Source organism: Lithobates pipiens, unplaced genomic scaffold, assembly GCF_037356315.1.
Source record: "Lithobates pipiens isolate NorthernLeopardFrog02 unplaced genomic scaffold, aLitPip1_a1.2 Scaffold_18, whole genome shotgun sequence".
Lineage (NCBI taxonomy): Eukaryota > Metazoa > Chordata > Amphibia > Anura > Ranidae > Lithobates > Lithobates pipiens.
In genome coordinates this window covers 493,324,910-493,344,357 of record NW_027507758.1, presented here as the reverse complement: position 1 = coordinate 493,344,357, position 19,448 = coordinate 493,324,910, and the positions used below count along the sequence as shown (strand labels likewise).

At 43.8% G+C, this 19,448-nt stretch overlaps 1 protein-coding gene across 3 annotated transcripts in view; it reads left to right on the top strand.

Moving 5' to 3' along the window:
• The window catches only part of DZIP1L (DAZ interacting zinc finger protein 1 like), a 97,431-nt gene that overhangs the window by 12,667 nt on the left and 65,316 nt on the right, over window positions 1–19,448 (top strand). The window contains exon 1 of one of the 3 annotated variants that reach the window (XM_077488626.1): window positions 2,500–2,540. The exons of the other annotated variants lie outside the window; for them this stretch is intronic. Within the exon in view, the coding sequence (XP_077344752.1) occupies window positions 2,538–2,540 (3 nt within the window). The 5' untranslated portion in view covers window positions 2,500–2,537. Of the gene's footprint in view, window positions 1–2,499; window positions 2,541–19,448 lie in introns of those variants that run through there. 3 annotated transcript variants of the gene reach the window in all.

The window sequence follows — 19,448 nt, the reverse complement described above, 5'->3', positions numbered from 1 at the left end:
CTACATGAATCCGTCACCCGTTCTGCCATTTGTCAATACAGGGCATTTTCACCCTCTTCCAGCCCAGGCCAAATTTTCAGTTTTCAGCACTGTAACATTTTGAATAACAATTGCGCGGTCATGCAACACTGTACGTATATGACATTTTACCACTCTTTTCCCCACAAATAGAGCTTTCTTTTGGTGGTATTTGATCAGCTGTGCAGTTTCTATTTTTTGCGCTAGTGACAAGTTTGAAAATAACACAATATTTTTTACTTTTTTTGCTATAATAAATATCCAATTAAAAAAAATAAAAAAATCTCAGTTTAGGCTGATATGTATTCTTCTACATATTTGTGGTACTAAAAATGCAATAAGTGTATATTGATTGGTTTGTGCAAAAGGTATAGCACCTACAAAATAGGGCATAGTTTTCTGGCATTTTTATTATTATTATTATTATTTTTACTAGTAATGGCGGTTATCTGCAATTTTTATCGTGACTTTGACATTGCGGTGGACATATCGGACACTTTTGACACTATGGGGGTTATTTACTAAAGGAAAATCCAATTTGCACTGAAAGTACACTTGGAAGAAAAGTTGCTGTAGATCCGAGGGGGACATGCAAGGAAAATAAAAAACCAGCATTTTCGCTTGCACATGATTGCATGATAAAATCAGCAGAGCTTCCACTCATTTCAGATCTACCCCTTAGATTTAGAGCAACTACACTTCCAAGTGCACTTGCAGTGCAAAAATGGATTTACCTTTTGTAAATAACCCCCTATGTTGGGACCATTCACATTTACACAGCGATCATTGCTATAAAAATGCACTGATTGCTGTATAAATGTCACTGGCAGGGAAGGAGTTAACACTAGAGGGCGATCAAGGGGTTAAATGTGTTACCTAGGGAGTGATTCTAACTGTGGGGGGAGGGGACTGACTTGGGGAAGAGACCGATCAGTGTCCCTATATACAAGGAACACACAATCTGTCTCCTCTCCCCTAACAGGACATGGATCTGTAGGTTTACACCCACAGATCCACGGTCCTGTTCTGTAATGAGCGATCGTGAGGGCCCGGTCCCCATTGCGGCCGCCAGGCACGCGCACCAGCTCCTCTGGGAAGCGGCGGGTGTGTGCACAGGTCCCCAATACTGCCGAGAGGCCGAGGACGTCATATAACACCCGCACAGGATGGGAGATCCCATCTGCTGATGTCATATGTCTATGGGCAGGTAGGGAAGTGATTAAAACTGGAGAGTGTAAAATCTGGTACAGCTCTGAATAGAAATATTTTACTGTCAAAGCTAAAATAACAAGCTGAAGTTAGAAGATGATTGGCTACCATGCACCCCAATGCATGGTCTGATCTGTGCATTGGACCAGCATGGATGGGGGTCTGTGCAGCTGGCTGCTTGTCATTGATTTCAACAGCCTTCCTGCACACTACTGCATCCAACACAGCAGGATGAGTGTGCCAGGACAGGTAGATGTGTCTCATCTCTGCTTCCTTTCACCACTAAAGGATAATGCACTAGGCTGGTGTGCCCTCCTTCTTTTTTCTCTCTTGAGAAGAATACTGAGGCAGAGTCCTGTGGCCCTTTCAAGAAGCTACATTAGGGTTAGCACCTGTCCGGGATTCAAACAAATAATCCGTGTTTTGAATCATGTATCCAGGTTTCAGTCCGCCAGAAACACGGACACATAACTCAGACAGAAATGTGGCTCAGAACAGGACTTGACAGGAAGGTGAGGGGGCACTATGTGTGTCACATTACTCTTCTCTTTGGAGTGCCCAAAGGTGTCCCGGGTCTGTTACAATCCTATAGTGCAGTGATATGCAATTAGCGGACCTCCAGCTGTTGCAAAACTACAAGTCCCATCATGCTCTGCCTCTGGGTGTCATGTTTGTGGCTGTCAGAGACTTGCTATGCCTCATGGGACTTGTAGTTCTGCAACAGCTGGAGGTCAGCTAATTGCATATCCCTGCTACAGTGTATATGAAAAAAAAAAAAAAAAAAAAAAACAGTGTTCGGGTTTGGCTTGAAGAAAAAGTGGCAACTCTAAGCTACATACCGGGACTAAAATAACGTATGCATGGAAATGTTTAATTGAAAAAAAGTTTCATTAGTATGTTGATGAGAGGGGGAAGTCTTAACCAGGAAAACAAATTATAGGCAAGTCAAACTTTTTTGGTGCAGTATTTGTTTTGGTTCTGTTGTACAGTGTTTTTTCTTATGATCTTTCTATACTAATGACAGTGGTCACTATGACAGGAAGTCAGACAATCTCCTCCGGGGACACTCAGCAACAAAAACCTGTCAGAGGTCCCAACCTTTCCATACTCTATTAAAGCCCAAAAAAATTATAATACTCCAGTTTATATAGACATGTAGCTACAGTAACAATATTTGTGGATATACAGAGTATCCTGACATAGAGTATTATATAAAGAAGGCTGAACGCTAGAGTCAGGTTTCTGTTGTACACACCTGGTTACCAAGCTATCTATCAAACAGAAACTGAAGAAGCTTACTGCATGAAGACATGGTATGTACAGAGAAAGGGCACTAAGTGCTTCTAAAGACCCCTAAATCCCCAATACTGACCACATAACTATACAAAATAGAAACATGTGATGTGTACGGCTCCTCTATCTAAATACAGATAAAGACTGAATACTAGACGCAGGCGTATTTCACTATGACATTATACCATATAGAAAGGTTGTGATTGTTCTAACATGCTCTTCTTTTATCATATTGTTTATTCAGCTCAGCAAGTTTAAGTTTTTTTCATTTAGTAATCTTATTTAATTCAATAGATGACCATTGTCAAAAAAAAAAAAAAAAAAAAAGTATTTCTGTAAAGCTGAAATTGTTTTCTATCCATTTTCCATCAAACAATTATTGGCATGTATTTTTTGTTTTATCCTACTCTGTGTTTAAACATAAATTATACTGTATTATTTTACTCCGCTGGGTATGACGGTGTATTCTCTAGCTGTGTTTACTCTGCTGATTGTGTATATACAGTTTAATTATTTGCATGGCTCCCAACTGTCCCTGATTTCGAGGGACTGTCCCTGATTTGGAGCAATGTCCCTCTGTCCCTCATTCCTCCTCATTTATCCCTCATTTTGGTCTGATCTATATAGTTGTACATAAAATGCACTTTTTATCTTTCAAAAAGAGTTTCCCTCCCAGTGCTAAACCTTTCATCCAAATTCTAAATTTCTGCATTTGTAAATTTTAAGAGCCAATATAAAGGAATAGTAGTGGTAAAAAAAGCACTTGTGGATTTAATTTACCTTTTTTTTTTGGTTAATTCTCCTTTAAGGAGGTGTGGCAGGGGGTGTGTCCTATGCCTACAAACATTTGCTAGTAGGTGTCCCTCATTCCCATCTCAAAATGTTGGGAGGTATGTCTTTGTACTTGTTGCACAGCAGCGAGGCTCCATTCACACCCCAGCATTGCTCATGTAGTACTATACATTGCTGTGTGCTGGGTAATACGTGACTTACCATTCATCCCTGTGGATGGTTGGCTGTGTTGGAAAATGCACCAAAAAATACAGCAAGCGGGATGTTTTTTAATGCTTTGTCTAAAATGGAAAGGTATAAATACAGCCTAAAAGGTTACAGGAATAAAAAAACATTATTTTATAAAAATTAATTAATCTTGGCTATTTATTTTTTGTAACAGGGGGTTCTGCTTGAATTGATTTACTAATCCTTTACTATACACTTAGGCCTCATGCACACTGGATGTTTTTGGACATTTTCACAGCTGCTATTTTTGGCTTTAGACGTTTTTTTCTACAGTCAACAAACTCTCCAGCCTGTTATCCTATGTGTCCATGCACACATAGTCTGTTACCAACTGTTTTTAGCTGGGAAAAAAAACTCCCCACCAAAAATGGTGTGGGGGCCCCCACAAAGTCCAAAGCAGACCCTTATCCGAGCACACAGCCCGACTGGTCAGGAAAAGGGGTGGGGACGAGCGAGCACCCCCCCTCCTGAGCCTTACCAGGCTGCGTGCCCTCAACATGGGGGGTGCTTTGGGGAAGGGGGTCCTGCTGCCCTCCCACCCCAAAGCACCTTGTCCCCATGTTGATGAGGACAAGGGCCTCTTCCTGACAACCCTGGCCATTGGTTGTCGGGGTCTGCGGGCAGGAAGCTTATCAGAATCCGGGAGCCCCCTTTAATAAGGGGGCCCCAGATTCTGGCCCCCTACCCTATGTGAATGAGTATGGGGTACGATATTCCCCTACCCCACCCCCTTTCCTGAACGGCCGGGCTGCGTACTCGGATAAGGGTCTGCTATGAACTTTGGGGGTAACCCCATGCCGTTTTTTCAGCGAAGGGCTTCCCCTTTAAATCCATACCAGGTTACGGGGCTAGTGAGGTGACAATCTCGCTGATGGAGGCGACGACATTCACTTCCTTCGGTAGTTCCGTCTACCTGGAGCCACGTTCAAAATGAACTGACTTTTTTCCATGTGTGGGCAAGTCCGTTCGTTTCAAAAGTCTGGCGGAATAGCACACAGATGGGCGGATTAAATTTTGAGTCAAAACTTCTTAGTCCACCAGACTTTTGGGGAAAAAAAGTCCACCAGATGATCCGATCATGTGTATGCGGCATTAGACTACAGTCACAATAGCCTCCTGAGTCTGATGTATTTAAACAAAGAAGACATTTTCAGGGAAATATAAACAAACTTTAGTCTTCATGTTCTCCTGAGCTTAAATGTGCTGGCATCTATGTGCATTTCCATGCGTTTAGGCATGTTTACCGTATCTAATCTGCCCTTGGATGCACAGAAATCTATTTTCTGTAAACATAGAGAATGCTCACAAGTGGCGTGGAATGGCACCAGCACTTAGGACTGGTTCACACCTATGCATTTTTTAGTGCATTTTCAGTTTTGCATAAACACATTACGGTCCATTTAATATGGTTTCCTATGGATGTAGTTTACATCGGTGCATTTTATAGAAAGGGCCAGGGACTTTTTTCTGGTTTTTGGTTCCATAGACTTCAATTGGATCAAAAATGTGTATTGAAAAACGGAAAATGCACTTATAATATGCAAACTGCAACCTGCATAGGTGTGATCCAGGCTTCAGTTGCAATGGAGATCAGTCACTTCGGTAGAGGTTGCTTGCTATTTACCTCCCTAGCGGTAATCCCGAGTCTGGCTCGGGCTGGGATTTTAGTACCATAAGCGGTAACCCCGAGCCGTTACTTCCCCTTGTCCCCTGGATCCAGCGATGTCCTCTGCGCTGTGTGATCGAGCTGTCCTCCGCTCGATTCACACAGTGCCCGAGTGCCGCCGAGCTCCGTTCCCTGTGACGTTATGACGCACGGGAGCGGAGATCGGCACCAAATTCAAAAAAGTAAAAACACACAAAACACACACAGTACTGTAATCTTACAGATTACAGTACTGTATAAAAAAATTACGCACCCCCTTTGTCCCTAGTGGTCTGTGCAATGCCCTGCATGCACTTTTATATTATAAATACTGTTTTTTCTGCCTGGAATTTGGAGATTTTCCATAGCAACCAGAAAGTGTCCCTTTATGTCAAAAGTGATTTTAGACCAACTAGAAAACAGCGATAATAAATTATAAACACTTGCAGAATTGAGCAATAGCGATTTGTGGGGAAATTCGTCATCAAACACTAAATCTAATGACAGCGACAATTCTGCAAATGAGCAAATTTCTGTGTTTTTGGATTTGATTACATTATTGAATAATTTTTAGTATTATTTATTATATTATAAACTTTATCATACCCGGGATGTCTGCTAGGCTCTGGTTTGAACAGATTTAAGAGAGTTATTCCTAAGAATTACAGGACTACAATATAAAACGCCAAATTTCCATGCAAAATAATTGTACCGCTTTCAGCACCTAAAACCAGAACTAATCATAATGCCAGGGAGGTTAAAGATTTTTTTTTTTTAACTATTTAAGATTTTTTTATTAGCACTTCTTTTTTTACACATTTTACTGATATATTATGGAAATTATATCTTTTTTTGAGCTAAGCACTTTATTGTAACAAATTTTTATATGGAAACATTTGATATTAGAGGATAATGGTTTGTTTTTTTACACTTTGGGGTTTAGGTATGCAATGTATTCATCATTTCTTTTTTTTTCTTTTTGCTAATATCAGATAGTTATTTATAGAGCAGGTACGATTTATGTATCTAGTGAACAGAACTGAGTATATAACTTTTGTCATGTGTTCAGATGTATTTCTGTGGGTTTGATATGGTTTTTGCCTTTTCTGCTGCCTTTTCAAATAAGAAAGATTTTGTGTAGTTGTAGCCATTTATTCTCATGAATGCTACTCCCACTATCTAAAATCTGTGTCCATGCAGTGGAACTGACCTGTTGGTTTGATGTTAAGGGAGGAACTTTCCTGGAAATCATTTTCAAATATTGTCGACAATGACTACAACCACTCAGACTTTTACTTTATTTTTTAGTTGTTGTTTTTTTTTTTTTCCATCAACAATTTTTATTTAGATAACAAAGAACAGCGCATGCAGTGAAGGCATGACAACAATTTTTGCAAAATTCCAAGGCATATAAATTCACCATAGATAACAAATGATTATCAAGCCATGCAGGATTCCAATCCCACAGTATAGAACTAGCGGGTTGTGTCATCAGAACCATATAAGGATCCTAAGGGACAGGTTCTTACAAAGAGGAGGAAGAGTAGGAGGATGAAAAAGAAAGAGAGAGAGAGAGGGAAAAAGAAAGAGAAGAAAAAGAAAAAAAAAAAGAGGAAAAGGGGATACACCGAGGGGGAGGGAGAAGGGGGAGGAAAAAGGATGCAGGGCATAGGCATATATCAGAACCAGTATCTAATTCTCCAGTGTTGCCTTACATTAATTTTATTTTACCTCCAATGGCTAGTGGAGTGCCAGTTTAAGTTTAAGAGTCATAGGCTTGAGTTGTTCAGCATGGTCACGTTTTTGTAAATTTTTGGATTTGCTCTTGAGAGATGTGAACTAGCTCTTCCATTTCCTCTATTCTGGAAATCCTAATGAACCATTCTCTAATCATTGGAGTGTGTGTGGATCGCCAATATACCGGAATGCAATATACCGGAATGCATAGTCTCGATGCATTTACCATATGCATGGCCAGTGATTTATGATTTATGGTTAGATATGTATGGTGTAAGAGGTACTGTGCCGGAGAGTAATCCAAGGCGTAGGTAGTGACATGTGTAATGAGTTCATGTACCTCCTTCCAGAATGGTTGAAGGGAATCGCAATCCCACCAACTGTGGAGCATGGTTCTTTTTTCTTTTCCACATCTCCAGCATGTGTCTGGGATAGATGAGGAAAAATTGTGTATGCGCGATGTACCAGTGGGTTTCAATTTTGTAGCAATTTCCCTGAATGGCAACATTGAGGGATCCCTTGTGGGTATATTCATGAATGAGGACACTGGAGGGGTCTTCTATGAGTGTATATATATATATATATATATATATATATATATATATATATATAGATATATAAAATCAAGCGTCTTTGTGGGGAAGGTCACATACATAAGGATTCAAAGTTAGTTTTCTCGTCCAGGTCTTTGTCATCGCTTGAGAGGAGAAAAAGTGTCGTATGTGCCTGTATGTCCAGAATGGAAATGAGTTGGAAAGAGACATAGATACCAAGTTCTCATATGAATGAGGGGATCCATGTGAAAAAGACTGATGTCCTAATATCTTGTCGTGAGGCCACTCTTGGCTTAGGAAGGAGTTGGAAGCTCCCGATGTGAAATTGGGGTTTCCCCTTAGTGTAGTTAGAGGTCCCAGGACTGAAGAAAATGTTGTGTTCTTTGTCGTTTGCTTAAAGGCCCCAAGGGAAGATTGAATTAAGAGGGTGCATCAAGCTCTCTTGATCTTAATGACCTATTAGTAACCCGTTAGTTAGACCAAAGTAAAATACAATAAAACAATGGGGCGTCAAGATACTGTTGGAAACAGCTCAGAATTTCCACAGTTAGAGAGAGAATTTGAGGACTCCTCCGCATTAGTGGCGCAACCCGCATTGCAATCAGGGCACCCGAGAGAGATGTAACGTTGGTGCTTAAAAAAAAGCAATCAGGGCAGCACTCAAAAATTACACTCACACACTCGTATTCTTCGAGTGAATTTTGAGGGCTGGCGAGAAGGGCTGCCTGGGAGCCGGGGGGGGGGGGGGGGGGGGGGGTGAGCACCGTCCATCACAGAAGGGAAGAGAGGAGAGCCGCCGGCTGGATGAACAGAGCAGGTAACCCGCATACGCTCCTCCTCTTTTTCCGGGACTTTGATAGGCAGATCACCTGTCCTATCCTAAAACGGGTGACATGTATCAAATTTCCCCTGATCATCCAGCCGTAGGGTTGCCACCTTTTCTTCAAGTCGAACCCAAACACTTTAGCAGCGCACATTTTTTTTTTTAATAGTATAAACTATACATATATTTTGCAATTAAGTAACATTTCTAATCATATAAAGTTAATCAATAGAGTCCCCCTTTACATCAGAGTCCACAGAGTTCCCCTTTTACATCTGAATCCACTTGCAGAGTTATCTTCCACTGTAAGGGGAGTCTCTGCAGACTCTGATGTAAGGGAGAACTCTGGGGACATAAGGGATGTTCTTAAAAACCCTGATTTAAGGGGGAACACTGAGAACTCTGATATACAGAGATGACTCTGATGTAAGGGTGGCTTATGGTATAAAGGGGAACGCTGAAGTAAGGGGTGCTCTGAGAACCCTGATTTTTTTAGTGTACTCATTCAGAGGCAGGAGAGAGAAGGGGAAGACTTCAATCACAGACAGGGATGGATGGCTCACTCACCCCTTGGCAGTCAGCACCTCTCGTCCAGATGTATCTGAGGCTTTTAGACTTCAAATTTCCGGCACCAACTTTATTTTTCTGAGGCACAGCTGGGGATTGGAGTTTGGGCAGACACAGTGGGGTAGGGGCGTGAGAAAGAGGAGTAGATCAAGCCCTCTCTCATCTCCCGTCTTTGTGTGTGTGTGTGTGTGGGGGGGGGATTAGTGCTGGCTTAGGGCAGTGTGAAAAAGTATAACAGACACTCTCTGTTTCGACAACTGCAGCCAGCAACTCTGCTGGGAAACCATAGTCCAGTCTGAATCATGTGTCCGGGTTTCAGGCAGTTTGAACCCCAGACGCATGATTCCAAACCCAAACTGTCTGAGTGAATCTTGGACAGGTGGCGGTGGCTCTCCTCTCTTCCCCTCCACAGGTAGGCTGCACATGGGACACAGGCTGCACATGGCACACAGGCTGCACATGGCACACAGGCTGCACATGGTGGACACACGCTGCACATGGCACACAGGCTGCACATGGTGGACACACGCTGAATGGTGGGACACAGGCTGCATTGGCAGGCATGGATAAAGTTATTAATATTTTTATAACTTAACTGCATAAAACATTAATGTGTCATTTCATGAGATAATTTATGAGGGTGGGTTTAGAGGCGGGGCAGGGTAGGCGTTGGGTGGGACAACTGGTGGCGAGTAACCCTTGAGGCCTGGCTAACAGCTCCGGACTTGAAATATTGAGCCCTGCTTAAGGATTTCAGAATATATTGCAGGAGGCCAGTACCCCAAAGGCTAAACAGTAAACAATAGTTCAGCCTCTAAAGACCTCCTATTCTCATGTTGCTCATATCTTAAGGACCGTCTTATATGTAAAAATGTAACATATGGAGTCCGCATGGATCATAGATGTCAATCATAGTAACCGAGGTTAAAAAAATAATTATAATTTTTCTAGACAGTTATGGAATCTTAATGTAACAGATAAAGGGCACCGCCATGTCCAGGTGTAGCTATTGCCAGACAAGGATCATCAAAGGGCTCCAGAGGAGAGCTTTGTGCAACATTGGGAGGGCTAAAGAATGTATATATTAGCATCGGCTATCTGTGGGGCATAGCTATATAGGCATATATCATACAGGTATTTGCAAAAGAAAAAAAAAAAGAGAGGGGGAAGAGAGAAACAGGTAACTCCTGGTATTGACATGGTGAATTCTCTGGCTGGGAGCGTCTGGTGTCCATCCGAAGTTCCAGTGTGAGTGATTTCATGGCAGTGAGTGAGGTTCATGAAGCATCCCAGGCTACTAGGGCATTGAACAGCTTTCGTCGCAGGGTAATGAGAGTCCGCAGGGGTTTTCAAGTTGAGTTGCAAGAATAGGTACTAGTGTCAGTATACTAACCCCTGGTAGCCTCTGCAGTAATCATGGAAGGTCTCCCAAGGCGTGCTTTATAAAGAAGGGTGAGTAGAGCTTGAGCCCAGTTCAGTATAACTCTGCAGGTTTTAGGAATCTGCTCAAAGTTTGGTCAATCAAAATTGAAGTGAACTGGGTTGAAACAACAAAAACTGTGTGTGTAGGCACTTACAAGCAGGTAGTCACATGGATTCTGAAAGGACCTTAGGCCTCCAGGCCTTGAAAAATGGAAGGCACACTATTCCGGACGGTCCATTAGGGGTAGATCGAGCTGTTTGCAGAAGGCTTGTAGGTCTTTTGGTGATCGCAAGAAAGCAGTGTGGCCTCTATTGGAGGCAGACAGGCAAAATGGGAACTTCCAGTGGTATTGGATGTTATGGGATCTTAATAGTTCCAGCGGGAGGTGCAAAGCCCTTCTGTTCTGCAAAGTAATTTTGGAATGGCTTAATCTCAGTACCATTGTGCAATATGCGGCCTCTTTCCCTAGCTTTTCTCAGTATCTCTTCCTTAACCACTTGCTTACTGGGCACTTAAACCCCCCTCTTGCCCAGACCAATTTTCAGCTTTCAGCGCTGATGCACTTTGAATGACAATTGCGCGGTCATACAACACTGTACCCAAATGAAATTTTTATCATTTTTTTACCACAAATAGAGCTTTCTTTTGGTGGTATTTAATTACAGCTGGGAGTTTTATTTTTTGCTAAACAAACAAAAAAAGATGCAAAAAAAAATAAAAATCATGTTTCATAGTTTGTTATAAAATTTTGCAAACAGGTAATTTTTCTCCTTCATTGAAATGCGCTAATGAGGCGGCACTGGTGGGCACTGATAGGCTGCACTGGTGGGCACTGATAGGCACAGTTAAGGCGGCACTAATAGGCACAGATAAGGTGGCACCGATAGGCACAGAAAAGGCAGTACTGATGGGCACAGATAAGGCAGCACTGATGGGCAAAGATGGGCACAGATAAGATGGCACTGATGGGTGGCACGGATGGGTGGCACGGATGGGTGGCACTAAGGGGCACTGATAGGTACCACTGATAGATGGGACTGATGGGCACTGATAGGTGGCACTGATAGGTGGCTCTGATAGGTGGCACTGATGGGCGGCACTGATGGGCACTGGTAGATGACACTGATGGGCACGGATATGTGGCACTGGGGTGCAGCACTGTTGTTGAGGCAGATTGTGGGCACTGATAGATGACACTTTGGGCACTGATAGGTGGCACTGTGGGCACTGATGGGTGGCACTGTGGGCACTAATGGGTGGCACTATGGGCACTGATGGGGGGCACTTTTTTATTATTTAGGTGGCACTGGCAGGGGACAGGTGGGCACTGACAAGCTGGCCGTGATCGGCTTTTTTTTTTCTCTCCTCGCGCTGTCAGCGCGAGGAGGAACAATAGCCGATTACCGGCTCTGTTGTGTCACATGATCAGCTGTCATTGGCTAACAGATGATCACGTGGTAAGGGGTCAGGATCAACCCCTTGCTCCGATCTGTGATTAGGCGAGTCTCAATAGACGTAGTCCCGGCAAAGCAGGTCCACGCTGTAGCCGTCAAAGTTAACTACACAGCACATCACATCCCTTGGGGGCTCATTGTCCCGGGAATTGGGGTCTAAGAGCACAGTGTAGCCTTTCCATCTCAATGGGGGAGTCCGCATGGAGAACAAGAAGGTCATTAAAAATTGTGCCGATCGTTTGTGGCAGGGTCCATGCATCTATCCCCTCAAGCACTCCCCGGACTGTAACTTTATATGTTACGATCAGTTAGAAAGTGGTATTTTTCATCTGATTTTCTGATCGTGTGTATGAAAATGATTTTCGTTCAATCAGTACAGTTTTCATCCAAAAATACAATACAAGTACAATACATTACATCACTGCTGTAAAGTAATAAACCTACTTTGTTCTGTTGCAAGAGAATTTACGTAACTTTAGTAAACTCTTAATTTTCGATATGAGATTAGCATGCAAAAAAAAAAAACGAATGATGATCATTCGTCCGATAATCTCGTTGTGTGTACATAAGCCAGGCAGAAGGCTTCATGTACACTAGCCTTCATTTAACGCTGTCACGTGAAAATGCAAAACATCGCAAAAATGTACCACAATTTTGCCGTGGTTTTGCAGCATTTCCTGAGACCGGCAGTCAAAGCGTTTCTATCCTGAACATGATTCTTCCATGTTCAGGAGAGGGAGGTCAACTAAATAGCTCCTAAACTTTTCTAAAAGCCTTTTTGTACATGGACACATAAGTAGTTATTTACTAAAACTAGAGATTACAAAGTCTGGTGTAGCTCTGCATAGTAACCAATCGGCTTCCAGGTTTTATTGCCAAAGCTTAACTGAACAAGCTAAAGTTAGAAGCTGATTGGCAGTCATGGACAACTGCACCCAATTCTGAGTGCTCCGGTTTTAGTAAATCAATTCCATAGGCTTTTATGGAGTTGAGTTTAGCAGCTCTGGCAAAAAACCCCAACAGCTCCCTAAACTCAAGTTTAGAAGTTGCCAGTGTAATGTACATACAAGAATGAAATGTATTGTTATTGTTGGGTTAATACTGACGCCTAGTGGACAATCTTGTGTTGTGCAATTTCATCTAATATTGCTAGTAGTCCTTAGTTACGTTCAGCTGGATTTGTTCTATAATGTTTAAGATGTTTCACTGCTTATCCAAATAGCATCTTCAGTTTTAATGTGCGTCTTCAACGTTACAGAACAAGTCCAGCTGAATGTCACTTATTACTACTAGCTATACCATGACCTGAATAGTAATGTAATGATTTTATGCGAAATATAAGATGCATTACACATCTGTCTGTCCATTTCATGCCTTTGTACTATAAGTATGGTCTTTTGTGAAAAGATACTACTTGAACTATCCAACTCAGAAGATGCGGGACAAATTTAAACACCTAAGATACACTTGGTAAAGGCATTAAAAGCCTTATCCCTCATCATTTGAAACATGTTAGGTACATCGACGTTTGGACTGTGATTTATTTTTAAATTGGTGTTTAAATGCAGGCAGGTACTTCAAAGCTGAAGTTTAGCTAAAAAAAAAAAAATCTCTACAGCTTTAGTTGCATTACTTACCTGTCATGAAGTATGTCCCACAACATGCAGGCTGCTGGATTCTGCAGAAATCTTCACTGCAGGGCATCCCTATGCTCTTCCTGCTTCTGAACTCCCGGCGCTGTGGGGGTTAACAGCTTTGGGTTTCTGGGCTAAGGTGCATGATCTGTAAATGGGGAAGAGAATCCTGTGACTCTCTCCCATTCTTAGATTGTGTTATAAGCAATATAATCAGTGAAAGGACTTCTTTCCGTGGAGGCTGCCTAAATGCTAGTTGTGTTGATATGTGACATAACCAAGGGCGGATCCAGAGTCTAGTCTCGGGAGGGGCACTGCCAGAAAATATGTTTTTTTTTACGGGCAATTTATCATGGTTGTTATGGTGTCAGGATGATTGAAGCACATTATTTCTGTTATTACATTGTTATATAAAATGAAATTGTTCAACTCACTATAATGCAGAATCAGTGGGAGCCCTGACTTGCCACCGTCACCTGCCACACGTTGCGGATAGTCACTTGCCACATCGCCTGTCACACATTGCGGATTGTCACTTGCCACGATGCCTGCCACACATTGCCGATTGTCACTTGCCACGTCGCCTGTCACACGTTGTGGATTGTCACTTGCCACATCGCATGTCACACGTTGCGAACTGTCACTTTCCACATCGCCAGCCACACGTTGCAGATTGTCAATTGCCAAGATGCCTGCCACATGTTGCAGATTGTCACTTGCAGGGAGAGCACCGGGTGGTGAGAGATGATGTAATCTCTCTGCTCCCCCACCCACCGGCTCCCTGATTGGCCAGCCACCCGCTCACCAACTGAGCCGCCCAGTAATTTTGGCATGCAGCTGACATTAGAGTGAGGGCATGTAGACAGGAAGTGGCTGAAAGAGACCACCAGTTCTCACTATCTACTACTAAAGAGACCTCCCTACCTGTCCCCTGGACCTTGTCCCCTCTTAATTACTGCAACCTCCTTCCCACTCTACCCTAAACTCCCTAACCCACATCTTCAACCTCTCTTCTCGGCACCCTTCTTTCCCTGCTCAAACATGCACTGGTTATACCCATACGCAAAAAACCCTCACTAGACCCCACTTGTTTGAATAGCTTGTAGTGCACCACTCCCTTGGGAGCTGCTGGTTTAGTTCATTACAGTACTGCTGGTTTAACCCCCCGCTTCTTCCACCCCGATGTAGTGATCACAGGCACAGTTCAACAGTTGAAACGATAAACTTTTATTCCTGATGCTGCAGTCTGTGTTCTGTGGGTAATGCAGGAAAGCATAAATTTCCTCTTGAATTGTGCTGCATGAGTAGATAGAACCCTTTCCCTTAACGAACTGGCCAATGCCCCTCTGAAAGACATTTGGTACTGATGAAATGCTGGAAGCCCCAGGCCTCACCTGCCTCTCTCACCTCCTGCGATTTCTTCCCAGGCCAGCTCAGGAAAGTCCAGACGAACCCGGTCTACTCAGGTCGGTTAGCAGCTACTTCCCGCTTCTTGAATGGTGAACCTTCCAGCTCTGGAGTCTCTGAACCTCCAGGCTTTCCAGTTAAGTTCTGTGGCTTTCCAGTGCTGGGGTCTATGCACCCCCAGGCCTTCCAGCCCTGCTCTTGTGGATCACATCTTGCAGCCTTTCTGGATCTTCTCTAGTACCATCTCCCCCAGGGAACATGTGACCCCAGTGTATATGCATGAACCCACCCCTGCCCAAACAAATTAATGATTGGACTAGGGCCATACACACTGTGTGTCCTTCAGCCCCTGCACCAACCTTCTTTCGAGAAAATTTACTCTGGAGAAGTAAGGGAGGGTTTTTCCAGTGTGATGAACAGGTGGTCACACACCCCTCTAATCTACAACTCCACCCTAACCTAAACCAAACCCCCATGCCTAAACAAAAAGAATAGTAAGGCACTGGTAGTTTCTCCTATCTTTACCTACTAGCACCCACCTAAAGGTGGTGGGCGCTACAAACTTAAGACCCATCTCCCTGCTCCCGTTTGCCTCCAAGCTCATCGAACTCCTTGTCCATGACCGAATGAGTCGCTACCTCACGGACAACAACCTTCCTGACCCCTACAGTCTGGCTTCTGCCCACAACATGCTATTGAAACTGCCCTACTAAAACTTGCCAATGACCTACTAACTGCTAAAAGCAATGGGCACTACTCCATACTCATACTTTTAGACCTCCCTGCTGCCTTTGACACAGATGACCACCCCCTCCTCCTCAGCAAATTACACTCCCTTGGCCTCTGTGATTCTGCTTTATCCTGGTTCTCCTCCTACCTTTCTCAGCGCACTTTCAGTGTCACTTACAACTCCATCCCCTCCACTCCACTTCCTCTTTCTGTTGGGGTACCCTAAGTCTGAGTCCTTGGGCCTCTCCTATTCTCACTCTATACCTCTTCCCTGGGCCAGCTGATAACCTCCCATGGCTTCCAATACCACCTCTATGCTGACGACACCCAGATCTATCTCTCCACTCCTCAACTCACCCCCTATATCTCACGGATCTCAAACTTACTGAATGACATATCGATATGGATGTTACACCACTTCCTCAATCTTTCTAAAACTGAGCTTGTTATATTTCCTCCTTCACGGTCACCCCTCTGTGACTTCACTATTAATATCAACAACACAACCATTGGTCCCTCCACACATGCCAGGGACCTGGGTGTAATCTTTGACTCTGACATTTCCTTCAGCCCCCATATCCAATCACTGGCTAAATCCTGCAGCCTTAACCGCCGCAACATCTACAGGATTCGACCCTTCCTGACTAATGACACCACTACGCAACTTATTCACTCCTTGATTATTTCCCGCCTTGACTACTGCAACTCTTTCCTTAATTGCCTATCCTTAACCACTTAAGGACCGCCGTATTGCCATTATACGTGATCAGAATGGCACAGGCAGGCACAATCACGTAGATCTACGTGCCTGCCTTCCAGAGGGTGGGGGGTTCGATCGGACCCCCTCCCGCTGGATACAGCGGTCCGTTTCCCTCCAGCAGCGATCCGTGATGAGGGGATGGCCGTTGGTTTTCGGCCACCCCCTCTGGATCGCTCCTGGCCAATGACGAACTTCCTCCCACTGTGTATTGTTTACACAGGAAGGAGGAAGTGATGTCATTCTCCTCGGGCGGTCTTTTTGACCGGACTACGAGGAGAAGACTAATAGTAAGTGTACACCAACACTACACTGACATGTAGGTACACACAGGTACACAACCCCCCCCCCCCGATCCCCCCCCAATCGCCCCCCGATCCCCCCCGCCCCCCCCCCCCCCCCAGTCACAGTGTCACTGATTGCATTGATCATTTCTTTACTGATCAATGCATTCAGTGTCAGTTGTAAAAGTAAAAACTGTCAGGGCAGTTAGTGTTAGGTCCAGAGTAGCCCCCTATCACCCCCCAATAAAGATTTAACCCCCTGATTGCCCCTAGAGTTAACCCTTTCACCCCCTTTTGCCAGTGTCACTAAGCGATAATTTTTCTGATCGCTGCAGTAGTGTCGCTAGTGTCGCTAGGTAGCTAGTTATTTTTTTAGGTTCACCGCCAGGTTTTTATATCGCTAGGTACCCCGATATACTACCCAATAATGGTTTTAACATCCTGATTGCCCCTAGTTAACCCTTTCACCCCCTTTTGCCAGTGTCACTAAGCGATCATTTTTCTGATCGCTGCATCAGTGTCGCTACTGTCGCTAGGTAGCTAGTCATTTTTTTAGGTTCACCGCCAGGTTTTTATAGCGCTAGGTACCCCGATATACTACCCAATAATGGTTTTAACATCCTGATTGCCCCTAGTTAACCCTTTCACCCCCTTTTGCCACTGTCACTAAGCGATCATTTTTCTGATCGCTGCATTAGTGTTGCTACTGTCGCTAGGTAGCTAGTTATTTTTTTAGGTTCACCGCCAGGTTTTTATAGCGCTAGGTACCCCGATATACTACCCAATAATGGTTTTAACATCCTGATTGCCCCTAGTTAACCCTTTCACCCCCTTTTGCCAGTGTCACTAAGCGATCATTTTTCTGATCGCTGCATCAGTGTCGCTACTGTCGCTAGGTAGCTAGTTATTTTTTTAGGTTCACCGCCAGATTTTTATAGCGCTAGGTACCCCGATATACTACCCAATAATGGTTTTAACATCCTGATTGCCCCTAGTTAACCCTTTCACCCCCTTTTGCCAGTGTCACTAAGCGATCATTTTTCTGATCGCTGCATCAGTGTCGCTACTGTCGCTAGGTAGCTAGTTATTTTTTTAGGTTCACCGCCAGGTTTTTATAGCGCTAGGTACCCCGATATACTACCCAATAATGGTTTTAACATCCTGATTTCCCCTAGTTAACCCTTTCACCCCCTTTTGCCAGTGTCACTAAGCGATAATTTTTCTGATCGCTGCATCAGTGTCGCTACTGTCGCTAGGTAGCTAGTTATTTTTTTAGGTTCACCGCCAGCTTTTTATATCGCTAGGTACCCCGATATACTACCCAATAATGGTTTTAACATCCTGATTGCCCCTAGTTAACCCTTTCACCCCCTTTTGCCAGTGTCACTAAGCGATAATTTTTCTGATCGCTGCATCATTGTCGCTACTGTCGCTAGGCAGCTAGTTATTTTTTTAGGTTCACCGCCAGGTTTTTATAGCGCTAGGTACCCCGATATACTACCCAATAATGGTTTTAACCCCCTGATTGCCCCTAGTTAACCCTTTCACCAGCGATCACAGTATAAGTGTCACTGGTGACGCTGGTTAGCCAGTTAGGTATTTAGGTTCCCCGTCAGGTTTTTATATAGCGCCAGGGACCCCCATATACTACCTAATAAAAATTTGAACCCCCTGATTGCCCCCAGTTAACCCTTTCACCACTGATCACCGTATAAGTGTTACGGGTGACTCTGGTTAGTTTGCTTTTTATAGCATCAGGGCACCCAACATTTATTACCCAATAAAGGTTTAACCCCCTGATCACCCGGCGGGTGATATCAATTAGGTTTTAGGGTCAGGGTCTGCGTCGCCCCAGGCAGCGCTAGGTTAGTGCCAGTACCGCTAACACCCACGCGCAAAGCATACACCTCCCGTAGTGGTATAGAATCTGAACAGATCAATATCTGATCTGATCAGATCTATACTAGCGTCCCCAGCAGTTCAGGGTTCCAAAAAAACGCATTGTTAGCGGGATCAGCCCAGATACCTGCTAGCACCTGCATTTTGCCCCTCTGCCCAGCCCACCCAAGTGCAGTATCGATCGATCACTGTCACTTACAAAACACTAAACACATAACTGCAGCGATCGCAGAGTCAGGCCTGATCCCTGCAATCGCTAACAGTTTTTTTGGTAGCATTTTATATTTAAATCCGGAAGGCAGTGCTTGGTTTTCGGGGTCCCGTACGTGGCTAGGCTCCCAAAAAGTCCCCCACATGTGGTATCCCCGTACTCGGGAGAAGCAGCAGAATTTATTTTGGGGTGTAATTTGACTTTTGCCCATAGCATGTGTGAGCAATATATCATTTAGTGACAACTTTGTGCAAAAAAAAAAAAGTTTGTAATATTCCCGCAACTTTTGGCAAAATATAAAATATTCCATGGACTCAACATGCCTCTCAGTAAATAGCTTGGGGTGTCTACTTTCCAAAATGGGGTAATTTTGGGGGGTTTTGTGCTATTTTGGCATTTTATGGCCTTCGAAACTGTGATAGGTAGTGAGGAGTTAAATCAAAAATTTGCACCCTTAGAAATCCTGAAGGTGGTGATTGGTTTTCGGGGTGCCGTGCGCGACTAGACTCCCAAAAAGTCCCACACATGTGGTATCCCCATACTCGGGAGAAGTAGCGGAATATATTTTGGGGTGCAATTCCACATATAACCATGGCATGTGTGAGCAATATATCATTTAGTGACAACTTTTTGTAAATTTTTTATTTATTTTTTTTGTTGTCATTATTCAATCCCTTAGGACAAAAAAATAAATATTCAATGGGCTCAACATACCCACCAGCAATTTCCTTGGGGTGTCTACTTTCCAAAATGGGGTCATTTGGGGGGGGGGGTTGTACTGCCC